This window comes from Harpia harpyja, chromosome 7, assembly GCF_026419915.1.
Source record: "Harpia harpyja isolate bHarHar1 chromosome 7, bHarHar1 primary haplotype, whole genome shotgun sequence".
NCBI lineage: Eukaryota > Metazoa > Chordata > Aves > Accipitriformes > Accipitridae > Harpia > Harpia harpyja.
Genome location: NC_068946.1, coordinates 17,687,835 through 17,714,092, shown reverse-complemented (window position 1 = coordinate 17,714,092; position 26,258 = coordinate 17,687,835). Strand labels below are relative to the sequence as shown.

The 26,258-nt window shown below is 42.2% G+C and overlaps 1 protein-coding gene across 8 annotated transcripts in view; it reads right to left on the bottom strand.

Moving 5' to 3' along the window:
- IKZF2 (IKAROS family zinc finger 2) overlaps positions 1–26,258 on the bottom strand; it is a 112,056-nt gene that overhangs the window by 38,371 nt on the left and 47,427 nt on the right. For all 8 annotated transcript variants that reach the window (XM_052792739.1, XM_052792742.1, XM_052792738.1 and 5 more), the window contains 2 exons: positions 10,855–11,121; positions 998–1,165 (listed from right to left, as the gene is read on the bottom strand). In XM_052792739.1, coding sequence (XP_052648699.1) covers positions 998–1,165; positions 10,855–11,121 — 435 coding nt within the window. The remainder of the gene's footprint in view (positions 1–997; positions 1,166–10,854; positions 11,122–26,258) is intronic.

Below are 26,258 nucleotides of genomic sequence, written 5' to 3'. Positions count from 1 at the left end.
CAGGAAGCACCATCATTACATTTTGACATGCAGAGTTTCTGTTTGCAGTTGCACTTCAACCACTGTGTTTCAGTAGTCACACATTTGCTAACACCTCAAAAAAGTTCATCTGTAATGCTGTCACTTGTAACCAGCCCAATTATCTCTGCTCATTCAACAATGAAAAATACAGTCTCCTATAAATGGCCCGGACACAATAGTTGAACATCCTAGGAGATAAAAACCACAGCAAGTTAAGATCTTACTCAAGAGTCCTACACAAATGAGTAAGTGGGCAGAATGTGGCCCCTTGGTGTAGCATACGGGGACTAGAAAAACATCTGATCCTGATCATCAGGGCTACCAACATGACTACTAACATTGAGTTATGCGACAGGTATTTTTTTAGAAGATATCGAGAAACTCTATCAAGTAGACTTGATAGAGACATAATTCTATCAAGTAGCAAGACAAAACAAACCCAATCTCTCTCCGTCACCTTCTGCTCTAGGGTGAGTGCTGTGGCTGCCATGAATTAGGACTTTATAGCAAGATGTAACTGAATCAAAAATGCAACTAGGAGGGTTTTGAAAGATGAACAAGTATGAACTCCACCAGCATATGGCATTTATTAGATGAAGAAATGGGTATGAACTGCAAAGCAGGCTTCCAAGAGCACACAGTTATTCTTTGTGATCTTTGGAATTTCACAGCCACTTTGGGGCTGAGAGTGTCAAAACAATCTGCCAACAAGCCTGGATACACCCAAGGAGACATTCAAAGGGAAATGCGATAGCATCAGCAGAGGAGCTCAGTTACACAAAAAGAGAGGTGTGGCTGAACCACAACTTTTCTGATTCACATCAAGGCTTTCCCAAAGTTCCGAGCTGTGTTATCTGAAGAGGATGGTACAGACCCAGAACCACCAGGAACACACAGTTATTTTCACAATCTGCTTCACTTGAACTGTAATGACGAAGGAAGAAACAAGAAGGAAGAGAAGACAAGGCGGGCTCACCAGAGTGCGTCCTGAGGTGTCCTGTGAGGGCGTCCCTCCGTCGGCAGGCATAGCTGCAGAAGGGACATTTGAACGGTTTCTCCCCAGAGTGCAACTTGATGTGCCTCAGCAGGTTCCCCTTCTGGGTAAAAGAAGCTCCACATTGGTTACAGTGGAAGGGGCGTTCACCTGGAAGGAAAATGGAAGGGAGAGAGCTGTCAAGAAACATCGGAAGAGGCATGGAGCCCATTATCCTGCTCTTTCTAACAGTGCTATCTTACATAGGTACAGCCCTCACCACCACACGGCACTTACTAAAGTCAGAGGCCGTTTCTTTTGCACAATGGGCAGAGCCTCCAGTAGTGACTTGAGACTCTTTCCTTAAGGTGATTAATGCAGCCTGATTTTCTTAAAGTTCTCCACCTCAGAGGTTTTATCTTTCATAAAACATGAGCTCTGCTCAAAATTTAGATCCATAACTGTGGTTTTGTAGTATTTATCTCTATGGTTTTGCACTTATTTTTAGTATAGGTCCAATCCTTATGAGTATTTAGACCTGATCATAACAATTGGACTTGGACAGATGTTAAGGTCTTTGCTTCAGACCAAATCGTTTGCTTACATTATACTTTATTTGAAATCCCTTTTTAAAGGCTGCTTTGCATTGGTAGAGTGGTATGAAGAGAATCGATGTGAGTGAGGGTTGGGCCCACAAGCTTTGGTCAGTAGCAAACACTGAGAAAAATCTTATACCATTAAACTGTGAAATAAGCAAATTTGTGCTCTAAGTAAGACTAATTAAAAAGACTTGTTTGATGAAAAAAAAATGATTAACAGAAACTCTACATGTTACTCTCTCCCTTCACCTCATGCATTCACACCCCCCCCAACCCAATTTTGATGTTAATCCTTCATATTTGCCCTAGACAGTGGGGATTTGGTCCATAAAACCAAACACACCTTTTTTTTTTTTTTTGAGGAAAACCCCTGACAAACTCACACAGGTTTTGTGAAAAATTGTCAAAACCATACTTTATGTCAACATTTGTTGAGGACATTCAGTCTGCTCCAGTGTTCTTGGGCAGGCAGTCAGCTCCAATCATCTGCTTATATCCCACTGTGCAAATCAATAGGGCACAAGCATATACTTGTGCTGGCCACTTGCCAAAGTGCTTTACTGCAGCTGGGCTTTAGATGCTGAAATGTTTTCACCAAGTAGGGCCCCAGTTCAACAAGGTCTTGAACATCAAGTTTCAGATGTAAGCAGCCTCATTCATTTTTTCAGTGCATCACCTATTATGGGGCCTTGGTCAAATCCTGGTGGGACTTTCTGAGGTTGAATTCACCGGCCTGAAGCACAGATCTCATGAAAAACAAACACGTTCTGTGATCTGTCGTGTCTCTCCAAAGCCTTTTTCAATTACTTTAAAATGATTACTCCCTTGCTCAACAAAATTAATGCTATGTTTTTATGAAAGTGGTTCATGCGTCTACTGTAAAGTCCAAAACGTGCCTGTAGATTCAAATGGAAAGAGAGGGAGGAAGAGAGCTCTTACAGATGTCCACAAGCAATTCTTACTGCAGTGGTTTAAATCACTGCCAGCATTACAGTCCTGCCAGGAGGGCAGCAGAAGGCAGGTGTGCCATATATGCCATACCTCTGCAACTCCACTTCACATGCATGAGCTGGAAATTACATCTGAAACCACTGCAGATGCACTGAAGAAGATACTAAGGTTCCTACAATCTTGCCAAGAACATTATGGAGTAATGATAAAAAAAATCAGGGCATAAAGCTCTTCTTCCAATACAGTGAACACGAGCTCATTGGAATTGATAAAGAGTTTGTGGTTTCCCTTTCAAACTCCCACATTATACTTAAAGGATCTGATTAGGCATTATCTTCTTTTATATCATTTCAAAAGGTCCATAACAGAGATATGTAGAGAGACTGCAGTAGAAAGACATACGGGGTTTTTTCTTCTCTGTTTTGCTTTCGCTGTCTGAGAAAACAGGCAAAACCCCTTCCTTTGACATGTTTCTCAGTATTCAGGAATGACAGCTTCAGTTTCAGGATGACAACATTAAAGAAGGTAGTGAGCTTCTTACCAAGTCTAAAGTCTTTCCTTTTACTCCTGCTGTATTTAAAGCTATGGAGTTAATATGTTTTACCTGCTACATCACCCACTTATCTTCGATATTTTGGAGGCCACAAATGAGCAGGTATTATTCCTCGATAAACTGGTAGCTAAAGAGATGCTGAAAGCCTTCAGTCAGGAATTCAAGTAGTTGCTGCACCACGGTTCGGTGGCAAAGATGACATGAAAATGCTCACCACAAAGTCATCGATAGTCTGCTCCTCACTTGCAACAGACAGAATCTGCTACAATAGCACATTTTACCTTAAATAACTTTTGTACCTATTTAAAGCCAGCATTAATTAATTTTTCCTACTGGCTTTAATTCCAGGTAAATAGCTGCTTTGATATGTTTGTTATACTTTTGTTCAATCATTTGATTCCTGCTCCTTGTTTAAGCTGCAGGCTTGTGGGATGACTGTTAATTTTAGTCACACCTTCACGTTATTGATTAGCAGCTTTTCCATTTAGCATGGCTAATCTGAGAGACCATTATCCAATAGAAGGGTGCACAAAAAAAGTAAAGACTGAGTAATAACAAGATTTTGCTGGTTTTCCAAGAACTCTGATGTCTGATGCCCACTCCAGATACCACCAAACCAGCCTTCTTTATCGCTTCAGTGCCTTGAGAAGACTGTTTTCCAATTATTTCTCCTGCTGCCTTTTCTAGTAGGTTTGCAAGCAGTTCTCCAGTATTATTATTTCCTAATAACAAAATAAGAGCCTTGATGTCCTTATTCACTTCCCTTACTCTTCTGTGAAAACTAAAAGTTTTTATCCACAGGCTGAAATTAATTACACTTCAAACTAAACATCCACTCACAGAGTCTTTAAATACATTTCTTCTCTACATGAGAGTCCCTGACTGTGTTTAAAATGTTTTCCTGTCTTTGAGGGTGATGGCAGCACAGACATACCAGAAACTATGGACCTATTAAACAGGTGGCATACATGACTACAAGAAGGTAACGACATGTGTGTTTTTCACCATTTATAGCTATGTATTTACCATTTGGCACTATACACCAATACTGATTTATTAAAATAAGAACTCCTTATAAGAAGAACATGTACTGAAAGGTGACTAAGCAAGCGGTTTGCTTTTCAGTGCTGGAAACTATATGACTGCAATGTAACTGCAAAATATTTTGAGCTTACTTTAAGTACTAAACCTTTTCTCTATTTTAGAGCTAGCCCAGGGCAGAAAAACCTCAAACCTTAGTGAAAAAAACCCAATTTAAAAAACCCAAACAAACAAACAAAGACTTTCTGAGTGGGGAGAGGGGGAGGAGCAGCTAACCAAACAAAAAAGATGTTTCTTTTCAACTCCAGATTTAAGATCTAAAGCCAGACAAAACCAAGAATGCCTAAAAAGCCTTGTTCTCCAGCACAGGCAATTTAATTATCTAATGTTACTTCAGGAATGGACAAGGCAAGGTAAGCCAGAGCTGCAAAGTATTACCTTTCCTAAAGGCTTAGTAAAAGGGGCTTGTGCCAGGGAACAGCCCTGATGATTAAATTAATAAATAAATAAATCCATGGGGTTTTATAATTTTACAGTTAAAGAAAGTATTCATTAAAAGGTACAATTTCAAATATTTACCTCTAAATTACAGTAAAATACTGCTGAAACTTCACAGTTCATTGTTTAACATGCATCCATTACAGCTATGTCTCATCCAGGAAAAATAATAATGAAATACTACTGCTCTTCAGCTACGCCAGTATCTAAAGTACACAAGTTAACTTGCTGTTGTGTAAACAAATACTGAGATGAAAGGTGAAGTGGACCAATGGAGTCAGGGTTATTAGCAAGACACAGTCCTTTCATAAGTATCTTTAATATATGGCAGCTGCCTGGAGACTTCACAGCACAAATTACGAATGCTGTCTAGCTGATACAACCTGAAACCAGGTGAATGAGCTGATTAACTTCCTACTAATAGCTTTCATATTTCAATGTGTATGCGTCAAATGTTATTTCAAAAAGCAAACCAACTCCTTTTTCTGCTTAATTGGAAGCTTCCCTGCACAATAACTCTCCTTTACCGCCTCAGCACGGAAGTGCTGCGCAAAAGTTTCAGTATGAGTTATCCTTCTTTGAAACTCATACCGGTGCAAAATACACCAGTGATATTTTCTGTATCAAAACAGAAATTTGACTGAGCACAAAGAGCCTGCAGACCTCGCAACTAAGGAGACTTAGATTTTCGTAACCCTTGGCTGGTAACTTTTATCCCTTTGAAATCAAACGGAGCAACTCACAAAATAATGCTCTAGTTCTCATTAACAGTGAGGCCTGGTTATTTCTACAGCAGTGCTCAAGTCCCTTCCTGTGAACGTTTTAACTACCTTTTTTTAAAATACACTGGTTTTAAAGTCTCTTCACAAGGAAAGCCAGGATAGAGTCCTTCTACATATAAGAACTGGGTCCAGTGGGACTATGCTTAACATCTGTCCTGGCTAAATGTATATCTAAGATCTCAGCCTTTTTTGTTTGGCACACACTTTTGATATGCAAAGGATAACTTAGGTACTTCTCAAACAGAATTTTTTTTTTTTAATCTCTTAATGCAAAATTACTGCGCCCATGCTGCCATCGGAAAGTATTTGGTCATAATAATAATATTGATTTTCATACTTCTGTAGTAGGCTTTTTGTTAATATTCAGTTAAAATGAAACATTTCTCCTGATTCATCAGGTGCTGCAACTGCTCTGATTCTGCTCTGTCCCAGGAGCACAAATGAAATATCAGCTGCACTGCCAACACACTGACAGGCAGTGAGTTGCAACCTGCCTTTACCCAAGTGAGGTACAGATCAGCAGGCTTTGCTTCATTTCTGTATTTGTTATTCTGGGGACTATCTAGTCTGCATACCTACTTACTGTTCTATCAGATTCACTTAACGGGCTGCACATCACTTGAAATCAGTGACTTTACTAGGGTTTTTTGTTGGGAAAAACCTACTTCCAGATAGGGCAATTTATTATAAAGCAGTAGTAACATATCTCCCATGAAAAATCCCTGGGAAAAACTGGGTGATTTCCAAGTGTCCTCTGTACACAAATTTATGGCCATACTCTTAAGAGAGAAAAATCCTTTAAGCGAACTGGCAGAAATATCAGAAGAGCTTAGCTACCGAGTACTCGGAGTAAAACACATCCTTATGCAGAGAGTGATTTTGAAAATCTAAGCTCTCCTTTATGCTTAAGTAAATGAGACTTCTGGAAAAGTTAGATCTAGGAACCTCACTTTTAGTTATTTGGCCCTACAATTTTTGATTCAGTGCCAAATCAATTCATATTGCAAGAGGTAGTAGCCTGCACTAGGTTACAAATTAAACAAAATAAAACCTTTCTACTAGAAGAATAAGACAGGCAGTCCAATGGAGTTAATTGTAATGTGTTAATATGTTCATTTGTTTAAATTTGTTCCTGGTTAGCTGCTTTAGGCATAGAAGTCTTTTATACTGAACAGTACGATTGGGTTTTTCCTCATTTATTAATTGTGTCCCAAAAACTTGAACTCTGCATGAAAAAAAATTAAATGGCATTCAGAGTTCCAGTGTTGCATATGTTCAATTATAATGCTGTGGATGCTAAAACAGAACTTGAGGACTTTCCTCATGGGCACATAACATATCCCATTTCACTGACTTTAGGGTACTAAAATGCACGTGGAGTGCAAGCAAAGATCTGAGACCCTCCCACAGTTAGCACCCCAAAAAAGCCTAAAAATAACATATCAGCAAGTCAAAGAGAGAGTGGGGCAAGACTGCTATCCCTGCTGCCTGCTGCATCATGCCCTGCACACAGGGACCTGGCTTTGCTCTGCCACTGTCCTGCTGCATTTACACAGAGGAAGCATTTAATCTCTGGGTGTTCTTAAAACAATGAGGATGATCCCAACCCTCTCTTAGAAATAAAAAGTGTTTCAAAATCCAGCAGTGGACTAGATAAAGGACTGGACATTACAGTGGAGAAAAATCACAATTCACAGCTCACGGGAGAACAACACATGGACCTCGCAGATCACAGAGGCAGCAGCACGGCTGTACCAGCAAATGTTTTCCGCCTTACCAAAAATTAGGAGCAAGGAAATTTTAATTCAGACCCACTAGCAGAAAGCCTAAAGAGGTGAGAAATCACTGGAGTTCCTTTTCATTACCTCAGACAAATTGGATTATTGACTTTATCTTCTTCCTCTCCCCTTCTCTCAACATCCCCAAGCACAAGCCCCCAGAGTATCCAGTGGCAATATTATGTGACCAGTCATCTCCTGCAGTAACAAAAAACTCTGATAAAGATGCTGCAACTTGGGGCATGTGCTGTGGAATATGAAATTTGGACCAAAAGAGGATAGTATGGGAAAGGAGGAAAGTAAATCAAACCTGACACATGATATTTTTCTGACACAAGGATGTGGCACAGGAGGGAGGGGGTCGGGGGGTTACCCCACTCACTAAAGCAGGGAGTGCATCATGCTTAATTCCTACATTGAGCGTTTTATTTATTTTCTGTCAGCAATGACAAATAAATAGAAAGGCCTTCTCCTGATGCCCATGCAGATTACAAAAATCCTTCACCTGAATTATCAGTGTTTCAGAGAAATGTGTTTGGTGCTATCAGATGAGCAGTGCCATGGGCTCTGTGACAGAGGTGCTGTGGGCCAAAGCATCGTTTCCACCACATGCACGAGGCAGTGCTTGTGTGGATCCAAAGGATGAATGGGAAATCCCCAGGTCGGTCTATCATGGGAAGAGGTGATGGCAGGCATCAGAGGAAACAGGTGCTCCAGCACATGAGGATGAGAGATGGGGCACTGAGCTCATCTACTCTGGCCTCATCCACAGCACAGATTATTTTCCCTGTCCCTATATCTGTTTGACTGAACTACTATAACGTGGCAGGGGAAGACAACTGTTCATCAGGAACAGATGAATAATGGCTGGAGAAAACTGTGCCCCTTTATGTGCGTAACACAGCCAAAGCCATATGGGCATAGCTTCTCACAAAGCCTGGGTCTCTGGTGTAAGGAAAGCCACACTCTCATCCCAGCATACATGCAAATTACAGCCTCTACTACGGACCACAGCATTTTGTGAGATTTACATAGAATGCTGACAGGTTTTTTGGGAAAGTAAAAGGACTTCAGTTTTTGCCAATGCAAACAACTGGCCAGACCATGCTTTGGTTGTGTACAGATAAAGAGGAGAGTAAGGCAGGATTCAGCTCCCAACATACTTAAAGTGGCTTTGAGAGGTAAGGATTTACATGCCAGTTGCATTAGCTGATAAGGAACATCATCCATTTCCACTCACTAGGGACAACCTCTGTTCCCTCCACCATTCACCCTTGGGCTGCAAAACCGGACTACCCACAGGTCAGGGCTCATTCCAGAGCTGGGGCCAGCCCACTGCGCCTGGCTGCTGAGGAAGTGGCAATATATTTTAAAATACTGCATTTTAAAAGATAGATACCACTATGTTAAAAATACTCCTTAAAATCAAGGATGTGGAAATCCAAGCAAACTTCTCCTTCTGTTGTGGACAGTGAAGTAGCAGCACGCATTAAAAAACAAACAAACAAAGTGGGGGGAAAAAAAAATCCCCTGCAAAACTTGCCAACTGGTTTACTGAGAGTAGAGCACTGAGCTGCACATTAAAAGGAATGCCATTTCTATATGCTTGAAATCATCTGTATAGAGCAATACATCACAGCTCCTCTGCTCAGATGGGAAAAGAGTCAGAGCTCTATGAGCAACCAGCAGTAGCCCAAAGGAAAAAGCTACCAGTTATGCAATTCCTACCCGTGCACCTGCACACAGCCGTCTTGCCTGCACGCAGATGAGATTTTGTTGTGTTCACTTTGAATTTGTGTGTCTTCTTTAACATGAAAAAGGCAGCTTGTCTGCATTTAAAAGATGTGCTAGCTATTCAGTATCTCAAAAAATGCAGACCATTTAATTAAGTACCTAAATCTAAATTTAGCAGGTCTAATTTAGCTGCTCAAGTTCAAATACATGGAATCTGATGCACCTACAATACATATGCTCAGATACGTGCAAGTGCCGATGAAAAATTTTAGGGAGGTTGAAAGCTGGGGACGCAGCCTGTTACATTCTCTATTCTCTTTCCCTTTCCCAGTAATAGCATGTCAAATTGTTAATCAAGATTTTGGTTCTCCAGCTAATGCTTTCCCCTGTCATAATTGCTGTCTAAAATCATGACTGCATCATAAACGATACTGCAATGCTTTGCATTATACATTTATGTTAAGTTATTATCAATGCAACTTATATACAGGGCATTATCTATGTAATATATATTTATTATTCCTCTGTACAGAAATCTTATTGATTTCTTCCCCATCAAGAGCACACTACTTGACTGCAAACTACTAGGTTTACAAAGGGATTACACAAAGTCCTTCTTACTTTACCTTAAAACCCCACTTTTCTTTTTAAGTCTTAGCAGATATCTCACAGTCAATGTGAGTCTCTCACCCCATTAAATAATAGCAGAGAAAGATAAAAAAACAAAATATCTTTCATTTTGTCGAAAAAATATGAAGAACAAACACCCACTGAGGCTCTAGTACAGAAACCTGTGCTTAACATTAATAAGATTTAAGTGTGTATCTTAAGCATATATTGTAGCACTTCAGGTGACTTACATGTGCTTAAATCTCATAAAAGTTAAGCACAAGCTTAAGTGCTTTTCTGAATCAAAGTCCCTCCCAGGTAGACCTCTGAAAGACCAGAGAGCATTGTCTTCTGGCACCATCTGTAATTTTATGCTGTTGGAGGTAACTGTCACTCCCACCTGAGGAGCAGAAAAGGCTAGTGAGTACCAGCCTCTTGGGCACCCCAGTTTGTCATAGTAGTTAAGACTCCCCTGAAATTCCCTGTTCTGAACTCAAGGCCTCATCTTTCGGGCCCCAAAGACCTGCTCAATCAGCATATTGCAAAAAGTTTTGTCTGCCTCTTGAATTCTCAAATCCATAAGCCTAGCAAGCTGTTTTGGTCTCCAAACAGTAGTAGTACTAATAGTAATAAAAATAATTTATAGGAGAGTGCAAGCATTGAAAGGTGCCACAAAATGGTACCTGGATGGTGAGGGGGAGCCAAGCCCTAGCCCACAGGAGCGGTTCAGGTGAGGTTTCCCTGATGGAGTTGTCTTGCAATGAGCAGCAAGCCCACCCTGGCATCAGGATCACTAGGTAATGAGTGTCCCCTGTAGGGTTTGCTAATCCTAGGTTTTCCAGGCCACCAGCATGATGCCTAGCCACTTGCAAAGGGGGCGTGAGATCCCCAGGAAGCTGCTGGCATTGTCTAACTGTGAGCGCCTCCAAGGGAAGACCATCTAAGACTCGCCTTAAAGGCTCAAAAGCCTTGCACATGCACACACACATGAGTACACCCCCCCCCCCCCCCAGCAGAGAATGACTCTCACCATCTTGCCCCTGGTCAAGAACAACAAAAAAGGCAATTTCCAGACTTTTGTGCTGTTTTTAAGAACCAAAGGCTGGTAATCAAAGTCAAGGAAGCACAATGTTTGCAAGAAACACAGCATCACCGGAATTTGGGGAGCAGGAAGAGAACCAAACCAATGAAGCCCGTCTTTCCCCTCCCCAGCCTCCTGCTACCCCATGAATGAAAAGGGAAGAGAGAAGAGTTGTCAGGTAACATCAACATCAGACGCCACAGGCAGTCATCAGATTTTCTTTCAGCTGCTTACCAGTGTGGCTCCTTTTATGTACCATTAGCACATTGGGCCCAATGCAAACCATGCCACAGACGTCACATTTCAGTTTACCATTCGGAAGCCGGATTCCTCCCTCGCTCGATAGCTCCTGGATCTTTCTGTTATCCGCCATCTCGTTACTCTCAGTGAGGGGCTCTTCCAGGCTGCTTCCTTCATCATGAGCCCTGATCTCATCTTCCTGACTCAGGGGCTTCCTGTCACATTCCTCATCACTTTGCATTTCTAGCTTTACTGAATTTGCTGAAATAAAAAAAAAAAAAAAAAAATTAAAAACTTGTATTTTCTAAGGTCCCAATTGCTAATATCATAATAAATTTCTATTATCAATATTAAAGCACAGCCTTGAAGCTTAAATGAACACGAGGGCCTCATGGTGATGGTGGCACCACAGGTTACAACGGCATATTTTTTCAAGGCCTTGTTTGTTTGTTTTTAAAATTCCTAATTTCTGTCTGTCTTACAGCTTAGAGACTAAGGCACGGCACAATCCAGAGACCTACCAAAAGTTGCAGACATGCAGCAGGCTTAAGAACTGACCTCCTGCTTCTCAGCTTTAAACACAGGAGCTCCCTTCCTTTCAAGGAGCTCAAGTCACAAGAGCAAAGGACTTAGCCACAGCTGCTTCTTCCAGGTCTCTCCTGCCTCGTGCACCAAGACACAGGGCTTCCAAAGACAGGACACTGCACTGCCACAGCTTGCGGAAACAAGAACCCTTCACAAGCAGAATTGTTCAAAACACAGGGACCTAGTGAAGCCAGGCTTGTGGGCTGTGTCAGTAATCTCCAAATCACCCTGCCTGCACGGGCAGGTTTCCTGACAGAGGGGAAATCAATCTCTGGATGAGCCTCCAGTGCTTTTTTGCTACCATATTCTGATTCATGTAAATGGGACACTACCAAGGCAAACAGGTCTGAGGTGAGACCTATGCTGCTGGCTTATTTATATTTGCAAGTGAAATAAGCACAGTTGAAGATCTTTCATATTTGCCTGGTTAGACTGATGGGCTCACCACTGATTTCTGTGATCCTTGGGTCACACGACAAACCTCCTCGAACTAGCAAAAGCTTGTGGGATCGGCAAATCTTTAAAGAAAATGAATGCATCAGGCTTTTTCATGTACGGGTGTCGCTGCAAGGGTGTTTTAATCACCCAACACCCCCATTTCAATGCCTCAGTAGTTGGTCAAACCTGCCGAAAGGCCTGTCCCAGAGTCACACTCTCCATCCACACTGTCAGACAGAAGGCAAGCCCAGGTGCCTGCTTCCCTAAGCCTTGATCCTGCTGAGGGGTTTAAAAAGGAGGTGATTCAGCCTTCATATCTAAGCAGTCTTTGACCTCTGTACTAAGGCCATTAGCACGAGTGCTGGTAACAGCAGTGGACCTGGAGTGCAAATGCATGCTCTGAGGCTGGCCGGTGCCTACAAACCCTGGCCAGGTATGCTCCAGAGCAGCTGCCCAAGGCGCCCCTGTCTGGGAACCCAATGAGAGAGTTAGGAGTAAATGTGTCTGATTGCTGTGAGCCACCACAGTTTCAAACAGCATAAAATTGTTGAAACACATCTTCCACTATTCATCGAGGCACTCATGGGAGCTAAGGAATGAAAGTACTACTACAGCAAAGCACATCCAGAGCAAGGACACAGGCAGATCAGATCACAGCAGACTAGTATCAGCACAGGCACTGTCATCGAAATGGCCTGTAACTACGAAGTATTTGAGCGCTTCATTTATAGAAGGGAATTGATATTTTTGTTGTCACAGAGATGCATTTATTGTTTAAAAAAAGAAACAATGGCACAGACTGAGAGCTTGACCGCGACCTGGCCCCAGCCAGTGCCAGTGGGTGGTTGTGCTGGCCTGGGCGCAGGATGGCCGTCCCCACCTATACCCAGCGTGGTGGAAGAGCACAGTCCCCCAGGGACGGCGCTCTGCTCCACAGTGCTAACCCTGGTACCAATAGCACACACGGGGAACTACATGGACGACAGCAACGTCTTGCTGGCCTTGAGAAAGATGCCTTAAACTTTATGCAATTGCAAATCATCCCCCAAGGACAAGATATAGCTTTCTTAATAGCTGCTTCTGCGAGGCCACCACCACCTCAACAAGGGGAGGAAGGAAGGCAGAAACAGGTCAACAGGAGGCCATTTGCATGGCGAGCATGAGGGGCCCCGGCCTACCACAGCAGCAAGAGAAGCAATGGGAAGCCATCCAACGCTCGTGCGGAGCCCAAGGTACGGTGGGTGGCACAGCCATCGCCAGCCTTGTGACCAGGAGAACACACCCTCAGCGGAAGTGCTAGAAGAGTGGGAGCTCTGCCAGCTTCGCGGGCTGGCAGGGAAAAAGCTGAGGTTTTAGTCCCACCTCCCCGTGGAAAGCACACGTTTGTGATTTATGGACAGCCCACTTTCAGAGCTAAGGAACAGCAGTTCCCTCTAATAATAGCAGCCTTTGGGGGTATTCAGCAAGTCTGAGAATGAAGCCCAAATAAACGGTTTGCTGTCTTCAGGAGCAGTATTTAATACACTTGGCCACACAAGTAGCTAGGGTAGAGCCAGAAATAGTGCCCTGCACTCCTCACCTAAAACCCCGGGTCGCTGCCACAAGCCTGCACGCTCTCCACGCACAGCAATGCACAAAATAACCAAAAAAACCCTCATACCAATTGTGTATATTTATATGTACTGACAAGAGAGACAGAAAGCCTTGTGTCTCACGTGTCATCTTATGTATATAAATTTTTCTATTTCTCTGACATGGAATAATAAACACTTGACTGTAATAAGTGCTGAGCACCACAAGTTCCCATTCAAGTCTCTGGACCTTTGCCTGCTCAGCACGTATGAAAGCAAGGCTGCAAGATCTGACAAACTGGAAGATCACTTACTTTATCTTGCCCTAGCGTTTCTTTCTGCTGAATGATGGCTTTCATCCAACAGGATAAAAAGCACAACAAAACGGAGCGAGCTGTTTGCTGAAATGCACCCTCCCCAAACACACAGTGCTCCACAGCTCCTGCAAATGTATCTCACAAAGCTCAAGTAATTCATGTTGCATCTTTCATAATATGCCAGCTATTCTGCAAAGTTGTGCAGGCTGTTTACTCTTCTTATTTCCCTCACATTCACAACACACAGAGAGCACCATCATTGCCATTTTCAGAAACCCTCTGCTAGCTCTTGTTGCTGCAGGAAGGTTTCCTTCATCTGGGACTAGCCGCAGGTCTCCAAGGAGGGGTGCACTGGTGCAGCAGGGATGTCCTCAGCTCATTGAGAGGGCTTTGCTAATCAGGTCATCTCTGCTGCCTTACATCATACTAGTGTATATGTTAGGCTTGTGTGGTAGCCTGCATACAAACAGGTGCTTAAATTGCATATAGTTTGTTTTCTCTGTTCACAGCCAGGCTTTGAAAGTACAGTCATTTTGCGGCACTGTCTTTGTTTTCACCTACAGCCACAAACTCAGACAGCATAATGAACTCTGCTGCAAAGGAAAAAGAAATAATCAAGGGATGTTTATGGCTATCCTGCATCGTACACAAGTCTCCACGTCAAATTTCACCCCGGGTTCCCTTGCCTTTCTTGTTCACATGCTTGCTAAATGTGGCAGGCTTTCTCATTCCTTGGCAAAGCAAAGCATAAATAAGTAAATGGAAAAAAAAAATTAAAGTTTTTGGCACTTTTCCTAAAAATCACAGCAAAAGAGATAGCAGGGATAAACTGTAATCCAGCTCACTGCAAAAGCATGAACTTGAAGTCAAACCATTTCCCTCCAGTTAATACAAGTTCCCTCCACTTTTTCCCAGTCCAGCACAATACCTCATGGGAAAAGAGAGTCAAGCAGCCAACAAAAGCTTCTACCTATGAACACAAAGCTAATGGCACATATTCACCAGACCACACAGCAATGTTTCTTTCTTTTTCTTTTTTTTTTTAGAGCACCAACCAGCTGATCCTGAATCACACTTTATCATGAGTGGCCAAATTGAATACAATTATTGTTAATGTCTCATAAGTGCTAATTAAACTGCAATTCCCTGTTAAACAGCATTTTGGCAAGTTTTCAGTACCAAAATATTTCCTTCACCCACAAATTAGTGTAGCTACAAACCAGAAGTTGGAAGATCCACCTAAGAAAAATATTCCTAGTATTTCATCCTCTGACATGGAAATTTGTTTCCTCCAAAAGTGAGATCTGGGGGAAAAAAAGCCTTCCTGTCTTGCTGAGAGATTTGATCCCCAGGTGGGATGTAAATTAAAGCACTGGCCATCTTTTTCTTAAGCAAGCAAGCTAGAGTGCAATTCCCACTACAGAACAAAAAAATCCTTCTGTCCAACACAACAGGACTGTGCTCCTCTGTCTCCTCCACTGTCTGCTGTCCTAGGTCGTTGCTTATTTTATCTGTGGCCTTGGAAAACCAGGCTGGCCGCTGTCACCAAGGGTTTGTGGTCTCCAGCTAGAGGTTAGCCTTTCCTGGCAGCAGCCACGCACCACCAGCCTCTTCCTGCTGCCCCCCGAGCAGCAGAAAAAGCATGCCTAAACCCTCAAGACCTCCCGTGCCTCTTCCCCTATCCCTCTTCTCTCGCCAGCAGGAAACGAAGCTTTGGCCCAGCTTCAGATACTCATCCTTGAGGAGGCAAAATTCAAATCTGCCGCCCCCGAAGAGCCTTGAGGTGGCTCTGTGGGTGAACACAGCGAAGGACATTTGCAGCTAATGCGGACACAAGGTGTTCTCTGACCAAACTTGTCTGATAACGGGGGGCAGGTGGTACATTAGCTCTCCCAGGGTCTGCTGCAGATTCCTTGTCCAGAACACAATATAATGCAATATTCAAAGCCTGGATAATATGTCTGTCTTTACCCCAGAATGCAAATAAATTAAGAAATTGTTACTTCCCTACGAGACTGAGCTCTAAATACCCCAGCACAGTGACAGGCAGCTACAGCACAACCTTCTGCATACCGTCTTGTCAATGGTCAGTGACACCGTCTATTTTAATCATGAACTTCTCCTAGGCAGTAGATTAATGACATTGCTAATTGGCAGCTAAAGACAAATAGAAAATGACCCAGCTTCTTGCATGTTTTGAACCAGGGCACGTAGTTCTTACACATCGCAAGACTCAGATGCAGAGTGTTTCTATACTATTAAATGCACTGTCTCTATACTGTTAAAAGCACTCAGTAATGGTGAGTGGAATACAGTTAATTTTAAGAGCTGGAGTGTCAAACAGATAAATGTTTTGTAAAATTAAAATTAAGGGGGGGAGGGGGCAGAACTCTTCTGTCTTGACAGAGTTTGAAAATTCAAGGTAAGGAATGCCCAAAGCTAGAAACAATGAGCCCTGACTCTTGTTCAGTCTAAGAGCACTCTGGTAGCAAAAAGGATTCTTAAAGAGGCTGTTTACACCACTCCAGAAGTGTAGTGAGACTTTAATGCATGTTTAAACATACTTTCCTCCTGGAATAGTATAAAGGGGTCTTAGTGAAAAGAAAACTTGCCTTTGAGTTTCTTGTTGCTGGTAGAATTTGGCTCTTAATTAACGAGGCTTTTCGAGTCCATTTTGGCTTAATTTTGAGCTATTAAATGTGTAAACAAGGAAGCACTGACAAATCTTCCCTCTTTAAAAAGGCACCCATACAAAGTGTGAGAATGCCAGCCGAGCAGCAGCAGAACCAGGCAAGGAACCTGCTCTGTTGTCGCCTCATAGTCACAAAGTACTTGGCAAACAGGTTGACATTAAAAAGCAAGTTAGCTGGAAGTTATATTTAGTTCCTGAGAAACAAACAGGCCTCCCCTTCTCCTCATGTTGCACTGGTGCAAAGCAGGTATCGCTCCAAAGCTGCATAGGTGTGATGCTGAGGAATAAGGAGAATCAGGTCTGCTCAAGGCATTGACAGCACATCTGCTGCGTTGGGGTTGATAACCATGATCTTCAGGAGAGAGGAAGATGTCTCTTAAATGACACCTGTGGGCAACACTGCCCTAACAACACTGTAATGGAAAACGTTTCAGTTGGGGGTTAGAAAGGTGTATTTCAAGCGAGCAAGTTCTGCTTTCACAGTAGATTGAGGCTTTCTGAAGGCTTAGAGAGAAGTGAAGCTGCATCTGGATGGAACAAATGAGGGTGAATGTCACCTGCAAAGAAAGGGGAATTACCCAACTCCTTTCTCAAGTCAAGCGACAAAAGCCCAAACAAGGCCTCTTACATTACACGTGGACATCCCCGATGCTGGGTGTCAAATTTGTTTATCAGAACATGCCAAAGATTTAGCTTTTGGCCACTGAGTAAGTGGGAATCTTAGATGGTGACACCATGTTGTCACGGTGACCTCAGCAGGGTTATGTCCATTCGTAACAGTTAAATCAAAGAAATATTTCATAACTAATATAAAGAAGAAGGAGGGAAAGGATTTTAAGAAGCTTAGTGCAGAGTCCTTTTCTGCATGCTACAAATGGGATTCTTCAAGCCCACATGGAGGTAGTTAATACGCCAGAAATTCAGTGAGAAATGATCAGCTTATTTAGGCATCCTTAGAAATTTTTAGTTTTCACATTGAAGAATCTCAGTTTAAGCCTGCTACCTCTGAAGTCAATTTAAACTCTCACTAAATGCAACAGAGTACTTATTTCATATCTTCTGGAGGTGGTGTGTGCAGTAAGTGTAGACTAACAGGTCTGTTATACCCAAGTTTAGTTTAAATTAGGATGTGGTTGCATAGCTAAGCCAAGCTTCAGTCAGGTTTTAGCTGACACAAACTATGGCTGCTGTCTTCTCATTCCCCACCCCTTCTATCTTTTATACTGGCACCAGTGCTCATGGAACTGGGGGGTAAACCAATCTGGTTGAAAAACAAACCTTCCTGAAAAAAATCAACCATTTTCAGCTGGATCAGGCCCCTGATCAGGCATACCGTGCCATCACAAGAACCAGCTTTGGCTAATGTGGAGCAGCACCCTGGATGTCACTGCATGCTTTCAATAGCAATGGTTTTAAAATACCAGGCAGCTTCTCCCAACCCAGCTGTCCATGGCCAGACACAAGGAATGAAGACTACAGCAGTGAAACCTGTGGAACAACTTTTATGCTCAAACGGCTATACAAGCTTATACAAATATTAAACTGAAAAGACCACAGTTACAGTTGGAAGGGCTCCGATTTAAGCACGCAGCATCCCAGCAAGTGCAGCATTAAGACCTGAAATTTCTTTTCTACCACAGGACCAAATTCTGATGCTTTCAATGCTTTTTGAGTCGCATTCAGTGAGAATGCTGCTGAAGTCCAAAGGCTGAGACACTAAGTAATGAGTACCTTGATATAAGTAAGGATGGCAGTATCTAGACCAGAATTTGCCCCAGATGCCCAGCCTCTAGGCATGACTCTTTGCTCACCACAAGTCACCCATGCTGCATACCTCGATCTGGCAAGAGTAAGAACTCCTAATTGAATATATATGATTGCTCAGTGTCACAAGATTCCTCTCCAGAAGGACCTCAGGCCAAATTTCACCCACAAATGCATCTATGCAACTTGTACTTACACAAGTGAGAGTCATGTATTCATAACCCAGGGTAGGAAAAGTACTCCTGATGACCCATCCTCCCCCTCCCTTTTTGCCTATACTTACAAAGTAATTATGGTGCAACAAGTATTGTGCTTAATGTAATACAAGGTTTCTGCCAATTCCCTACAAGTGCAAGGAAGAGATTCCTCACCCCCATGGCTGCCCATCCATTTGCAGTGTCAGAACCTGGCCCCTGTGAAAGACAAGTGGAATGCAGAGGTACTTGGCTCCTAGCTGCTGTCTCCTCTTCTGTTGCTCGAGCTAAGTCAGTTATTAGGCTTGGACTCATGGAGTTTTCCCTAAGGTCAAATCAGGAGCAATTGCTAGATACCTGTTTATTCGTTCTGCTACTTTTTGGGCTGTTTTGATGGGGTCAGAGATAGTAGGATTCTTCTTTTTCCTCTCCATTTTCTGTTGCATGAAACGTGCTTTTCTAGGCAAATGTCATCTAGCAAACTTTCTGCCTTTATCCCACACCTGGTCGGCCCTTGCGCTCCCCTGCTCTCTCCTGCCACATACCATAATCACTAAGGCTTTCTGCCTTTGTCTTCATGACTTTACGCTTGTTACAGATGGGCAGGTGATGGAGCTGGGGCAGGGGGGCTGTAGTGCATAGCAGGTGTTCTCCAGGGCCCCTTTTCATTGTAAACTTTTATTTCACAGTTACCATGAACTACAGGAGACAGGGTTCGGTGATGTGGGTGGTCTTTCACAGCCCTTTCCCTTGCCAATCTAAAGCAAGTCTCTTACTGTCTGCAACATACATTAAATACTGTCAGTCTCCTCTCCTACCACAGCTCTTTTTTACTTCAGTAGAGTTATTTCTGATGCACACTGGAAAGCAGAGAGAGGAGGAAAAATAAAATCAGGTTCAGTCCTGCAGTGAAACACTCTGTCTCTCTAAACATTAAACCATGAACACCTTTTTATTTTTAAGGCCGGTTCAAATTCTAATAAGGGAGCAGAAGAAACATATACTCATTGAGCAATGACACAACATTCACCTCTAAGTGGATTTTCTAAGAGGCTGCTAAGAGCTCTATATGGTACCCAAAACTAGAAGTTTGTAATGGAAAACGCTGACAAACTACAGCTATATATGGATCATCTCTTATAAACAAAAATAAAGTGATTTATAACATCCATTTAAAGTGACCAAAACCTCATTGCTCACTCATTGTCATCTCTGCTTCTTAAAAAGTACATGACTTCCTAAAATGCTTTCCAACGTACGCAAAGAGTAGTAATTATAACAGTAATGATTATTTCATTTATAAGGGACTTTCCGTTAGGGATCTGCACTATATTTGAAAATACACCTGAAAAAGTTGTTTGAAGCCAATGGAATGACTTCTCTGGGTCTGGACCACGTACTTTGCTTCGTTTTCTGGCATTTTTACCCCTAGAGACGTTATTTTAAATAAGTGAAAGGCTTTCATTACAAAGTTATACCTTTGAATCATTAACAGCTTTCAGGAAAAAATGTATTTGTTTTTAATTATATAAACTCTAAATCATCTTAATGTAACCTGAGCTAGCCACATCGTCCTCCTCTAAAGGAGGCACCTCCCCTGGCTCATCAACCCATGGAAAATTATAGGATAAGCACCTGTGACAAAAAATATTTTCTGTCTTTATCACTACATTGTAAAAAGGAGATTAACAACGAAACCCATTTCATTTATTTATTTAAGTCAAAGCCTTGTCTGCACCCTTGGAGGCAGGTAGCTGATAGAAAGCAATGGGCAGATCCCCAGGTACAGGACCATTTGCAGCCCTGGATCACTGCAGACATCTGAGCATAGGGACTTCTCACCATGCACTTCACAGTCATTGCTGTGTTGGACTCCACCATGATTAAAAGGAAAAAAAAAAAAGGGGGGGGGGGGGGGAAGCAGTTTTGCCTAACCATGGTATGACTGCATGAAGTTGAAGGAAAACTCCTAAAAGCCAGTGTCTTTGTAAATGCTGAGTTCTGTCAGCATAGTGCTGCTTTGAGACATGTATTTTTACTTGATACTGCTGAAAAAGTGCATTTCCCTTACTTTTTTTTTTTTTCTTTACTGATTTCAGATGGCCAGTGGGGACCAGGATTTGGGGATTTGGGATCTAGAGACACCCGCTCACAGTTCAGAGACCCCAGCAGTATTGAATTCAGCACATTAAGGCAGGACTTGGAGCACAAAAGTTCACCTACATCTAAAGATGCACAAGAAAGGTCTACTCCAAGAACCAGACACTGACAGTATGTTATAAGGGTGGCAGAGTCTGGTTTAGTCCCTTAACCTTTCCAGATTTAAAGGACAGAACAGTTTATAATCATTTTCCACTTTCAGAAGTCACTTCAAGATCTAAATCTGTTTAAGGCCCAAATTTAATATACTAAAAATGGGGGGAGGGTATCTCTGTTGCCTCCTTCCCACAACTTAAAACAAACCAGTTATTAAAGCCGCAAGATATTTAAATGACTATTCATTCTGATTTTTTTTTTAAAGCAGTGTTAGGCTTTCACCTGTATCATTATTATGTAGGCAGTGACAGATGGCAATGGAAAAATATAAAATAACTCTTAGAGTATTAACTTTTTTTCAGTACCGTATGTGTCAGATTCTTTAGCATAAATAAATGGCATTACACAGTCTCATTAAATCTATACATCTGTGTAGTAACTTGCAATTTATGGATATTTTCTGACACAATGTTCAAACCAACAGGTTTAGCTCACATGTTTCTTTTCTCACCATGCCATCTCCAAGTCACCAGAAAAGCAAACAAAAGCAAAACCCTACAGTAAATATTCCTGAAAAATTCTGTAAGATTTGCTGTTCATCATCTACACGTATTTAAGGGTATGAGAAGGGAAGAGAGCGGTGGGATCATGGAAGAAAGGGACTGGAGGGAGTTGGCAAGTAAAACAGATAATTAGGTACCTAAAAATTTACCTATCTAACAAGTAATGAATGTTTTCTCAAGTTAGATTAAAACAATTAAGAATGGGGACACAAACACACATTTTCTCATATCAACCACTTAAACACCAAAAGCACCCACCACAGTTTCACCACAGTACCCAAGAGCACTGAGCAGATTCCCCCATCGACTGCTCAAACAAGAACGGTGAGGGACTGCAGGACTGAACCCCAGGCTGAAACATCTGCTGAGGAGGTCATACAATGCACCATCACCAAACAAGCTGAAAGATATTGCAAGGGGCTTTGAGCACCGCTCGGTATTATTCCGAAAGGTCAAGAAGATGGAGACATAACAGATTCATAGACTGAAGCATCTGATACTTCCCCAGCAGATACATGCAGCCCTCTCCCGAACACGTTCCATAAACTCAGCTACTCCATGGAAATCGCACATTCAACCACCACGTACAGCTGTGCACACAGCCTCACTGATGGACAGCAGAACTATTTCATTTCTTTGTCTTTGGTTCGCTGTAAAGCAGCGTGTCTCCTTTGTTTTATTAAGGGGCTGAGGCTGGGCAGCATCAAGGAAGGTCCTTGATGCCTTGTTCTAGCTTCTGCAGCCCAGGTTAGCCAGGGAGAGTGGGGACACTGCTCCTCCTGGGGCACAGGGCCCTGAGGAAGGCAGGATGTGAGGAGAGGGTTGTCTTGTACACTTGTACATACAAACCTACTCCTGGGAGCACTCCCAGGCCCACCTTCATTCATCCTTGAGCAGGAGCAGGGCAGCTGCGGGGATCTCGTAGCTGCTACAGTATGTCACAGTTAGAGTCTCTTTTGGGGCAACAAGTTGTCTTTGGGAGCCCTCCCTTTAACACAACAGCCCGCTGGTCCAGGCTGGTGGAATGGGATGCAGCACCACTCACTGTTACTAAACATTCATTAAAGATGTCACCAAGAGATAAAAATCCGTAAACATAGCTGCAGTCAAAGAACAAGTGCCTGCCACAGAGTGCAGCAGCCCTGCAACTACATTCACAACTGCTGTGTTTCAAAAGGTACCTCCTTTTTCAACTCCTGTGATAGTGCCTTTGGAGATGTTCTCCAAAGAGCTCCAACAGGTCTGCAGAGCTGTTAATACCTCCAAAATATCACAGACTATCAAGAAAGACTCCTGTCTGAACATCAAGTCACATCTTACAGACAAACTCAAACCTCATGTACATGACACATTCCCATTGGAAAGCTTAAATTTGGCATTAGCAGCAACTTCTGCACGTCACCCTTTTGTCTCCTTGGGTAAAGGATCTGTTGGGAGCTATTTACGTACTGGCTCTTTTCCTCTAGGAGGAGCTGGTATCTCTGCCTAAAATTAAGATTGCTTGACACTTCCTACGATGAGGCCCTGTTTTTTACTTGCTTATCACTTTGCCAAAAACAATTTAGGCTGAAATTTATAGGCAATATTTAAAATTTTTTGTGTGAAACTGCAAATCAAAACTGGCTCTGACAAAGAGGTCGGAGAAACCACCACTGGTTCTTAGCATTCAAGTAAGGTGATCCATGACAGGCCAAACTAGTGAAGCCTAATTTTCTGTGGATTTGTACCCACCGTCTCTTTCAAGCCCTCTTTTCTTGCAGTAATCCCAACTGGGGTTCCTGCTGCCAAACAGAATGAGTGACATCAGAGTTCCACTTGCCTTCCCCCTCACTAACAAGGGCCAGCAAACCCAAGAGACCCTCTGACCATGCCCCAGATTTCATCTTATGGGTACACTTATTCTATTGTGTCGGTTCAAGAAAAGTGAGACACAGAGACACAGAACATCACTGACATGCCTTACTTTTTTTTTGGAGGAGGATCATGTGCATTTAAAAATCATTACTCACTGCAATGAAAAGAAGAATTAAAAAAAAGAAAGAAAAAAAAAGAAATAATTTGGCATCCTAAGAACCTCACTAAAGCTCTTTAAAGTGCATAATTCCATCACCGTACTGTACATAGCACACAATCTCTGAGGGGTAATTATCCATGGATTGGAAGCCAGTGTGAATATACACACAGTCAGTCAATATGATGTTGTGCTTGCTGCTGCTGCTTTTTTTTCTTTTCTCTTTTTTTTTTTTTTTAAATCAATTTTAATTGTTGTGGATCTATTTCTGCTAATAAAAGAGAGTGAACCGATTCTGGTCGGATGATTTCTGGATACGGAAAATGAGTGAGCAAAACATGTGAGAGTACTTACTGTATTACCAGAAATATTTATAAATGGCTCTTCCCTCCCTCAGCTGGCAGAATATCAAAGCACTGAGGAAGCAGCATGGATGACTTCTGAAGGGATGGAGAAAGCAAAAGTCCACTCCATCATCAACCTGGGAAAGCAATGCCACAGAGCTCTAGCAGAAGCCCAGACTGGAACTGCTCTAACAGCAACATCTCCCCTCTTGTCAAAGGGCTAACACTATTCTGAGTGCAAACTGTATTAGAAAGGATCACGAATGAGCCTCTACAGGGAATATATAATGTGTCCACTGGGTTATAACAACATATGAACTGGACACCCAAGGTTTTTTACAATTCAGATGTGATTCCCGGGACTGTCAGTCATTCCAGCTGAGGACAATCATGTGCTCTGAAGGCTTGATGCCTACATACACCAAGACCAACCTAGATTCTTCAGGCCTGAGAGTAGTGCAGCCTTCTCTATGAAGCACAGCACTATCACAGTGCATTAGATGTATTTATATCAGCAAAATAAAAATGGGGAGACAAGCACATTTTCAAGAGGCACACGGAAAATCATCCATATCCTTGTGTAAGAACTTGGCTGAGAAAGAAAGGACTTTGCACCACAAGCTCCTGCAAACTGGGTTTCTGCAGAGGTACACACACACAGAGCTATACCAGGATGCAGATTCCCGGTGCGGACACGTGCTTTTGCATAACTCATACCTGCACACAGACTAATGAGGCTTTCTAGAATTGGATTAACCAACTACATACTCTGAACTTTGTCCAACGTCAAGATTTGTTTCCATGTATCCCACTTGTATTAATGCAAAGGCATACAGGCCAGCTGTGGACTGCAGATTTACCTGGGGAGAGACAAGCACCCAGTTGGCTGGGCTGCAGAAGCCTGCTGTTAGTTCCCATCGGTGGAGACCTACAGTAAGGTGCACCAATTCCCAAGTTAGCTTGTGCATGTGAAAATGCCTGGGGGTCCTGATTCAGTGCAATACTTAAGCAATCACTGATCTTTAACATTAAAGTCAACAGGACTTTGGTACGTACATCATAGGTAATTATATGAATTCATCATTGGGCTGAGCAAGCATGTTCCAGCTCACAAAAGCAATGAAAGGACAACATGCAGGAAGAACGAAAAGCCTTCAGGAAAGGATTAGTAGTGTCACAAGTTAAACATCTCCTCCCTGATGACATACAGGATCGGGTCAACTGTGCAGACAAGCGAGAATGCTATAGCATGAAGCTAGAAATGGTAAAAGCCTGCTCAAACTACTGCCTGTAGTAGCATTTCAGATAACAAACACAGAATACTAATGTACAATAAGCAATAGTTTAATAGCTCTCCTGTATAGGAGAGGTAGAGATTTTTCAGTGTTTAACTGCACATCATTTCTATTCCAGATCTCCTACTTGGCTGTTTTAACTTAGCTAGCAGATTTAAGTGTAAGAAATAACAATAAACTTCTCTCTGTAATCAACCTCTGAAACCCTTCAATTCTTGCTTTACAGTTCTAAAAATCATAACCTAGGAGGGCTATAACCTAATAGCCATATGCTGTCATTAACAATCTACTGAATTACAAATAATGTAGGACCTGAGCGACAACTCCGCCCCACTATTTTAAAAATAGATAACAGGGGTTTGGTGACAATACGAACACATTTCAGTTATATAGTACTAAGTAACTTAACACTAGTTATAAGCAATATTGGTCTTTTAAAAAAATACAATTAAAAAAAAGCATTATTTAAAAAATCATCTTAATCCACAGTAAATATCCAAGTTCCTGAGATGATTATGTCTTCTCATAAGTATAGGAAATAGCAAGAATTTACAGTAGGTCATTTGAGTACCCTCACTCACAGCAAGCAGAAAGTAGTTCAGCACCTGCTGAAATAATTGCCAAGCAAGGAAAAGATAACGATATAAAACAAATTTATTGGCTGTCTAGCAGACTTTACACTCAATTTTCTCTTGTCACATTCTCATCAAGTGTATGTACCCACACAATTCTAGTTGCAAAGGTTACGATCAGAACTGTGTCAGATTCAACTACCCAGCTGCCAAATTTGATCTGAGGGGTTCAGGAAGGTAGTATGCATACTCCCAGGTAGGACATATAATTTTATATATCACATGTGATGCTTCATTTATCTGCTTTCATGTGCATAGTGGATCCATTGATTTCCTTTAATGTTCCCGAACATTCATAAGCACCATTATTCATGCATATATGCTCAATAGTCTTTGCAGAAAGTGACTTGTTCATATAAGCAATGCCTCGCTACTACTCTGTTGTCAAGTTTCTGGCCTAGGGGTTTGGGATCATTGGCTTCCTTAAAGATATCATCAACAGGGGATTCTCACTCTAGGGTAAGAATAAAGCATCTACCATGAGGCAGAGTCTGAGATGCTTAAAGCTTGGAGATTTATTTTAGGCAGCTGCACCCCGGCACACATGGAGGTGGAATATTCCAGTCTCCAACTTTCAGTTCTGGTGGGAGACATAAGGAAAATGGAGTTTTTGCAGTGACTACTGAAGACAAAAAGAAAGAAATAATCATATGGGTCAAACAAACAGAAACGTTTCATTTGCTATGAAAATAATTTGAGTTGACTCGAGACATTTATTTGAGCAAAAAGAAAATAA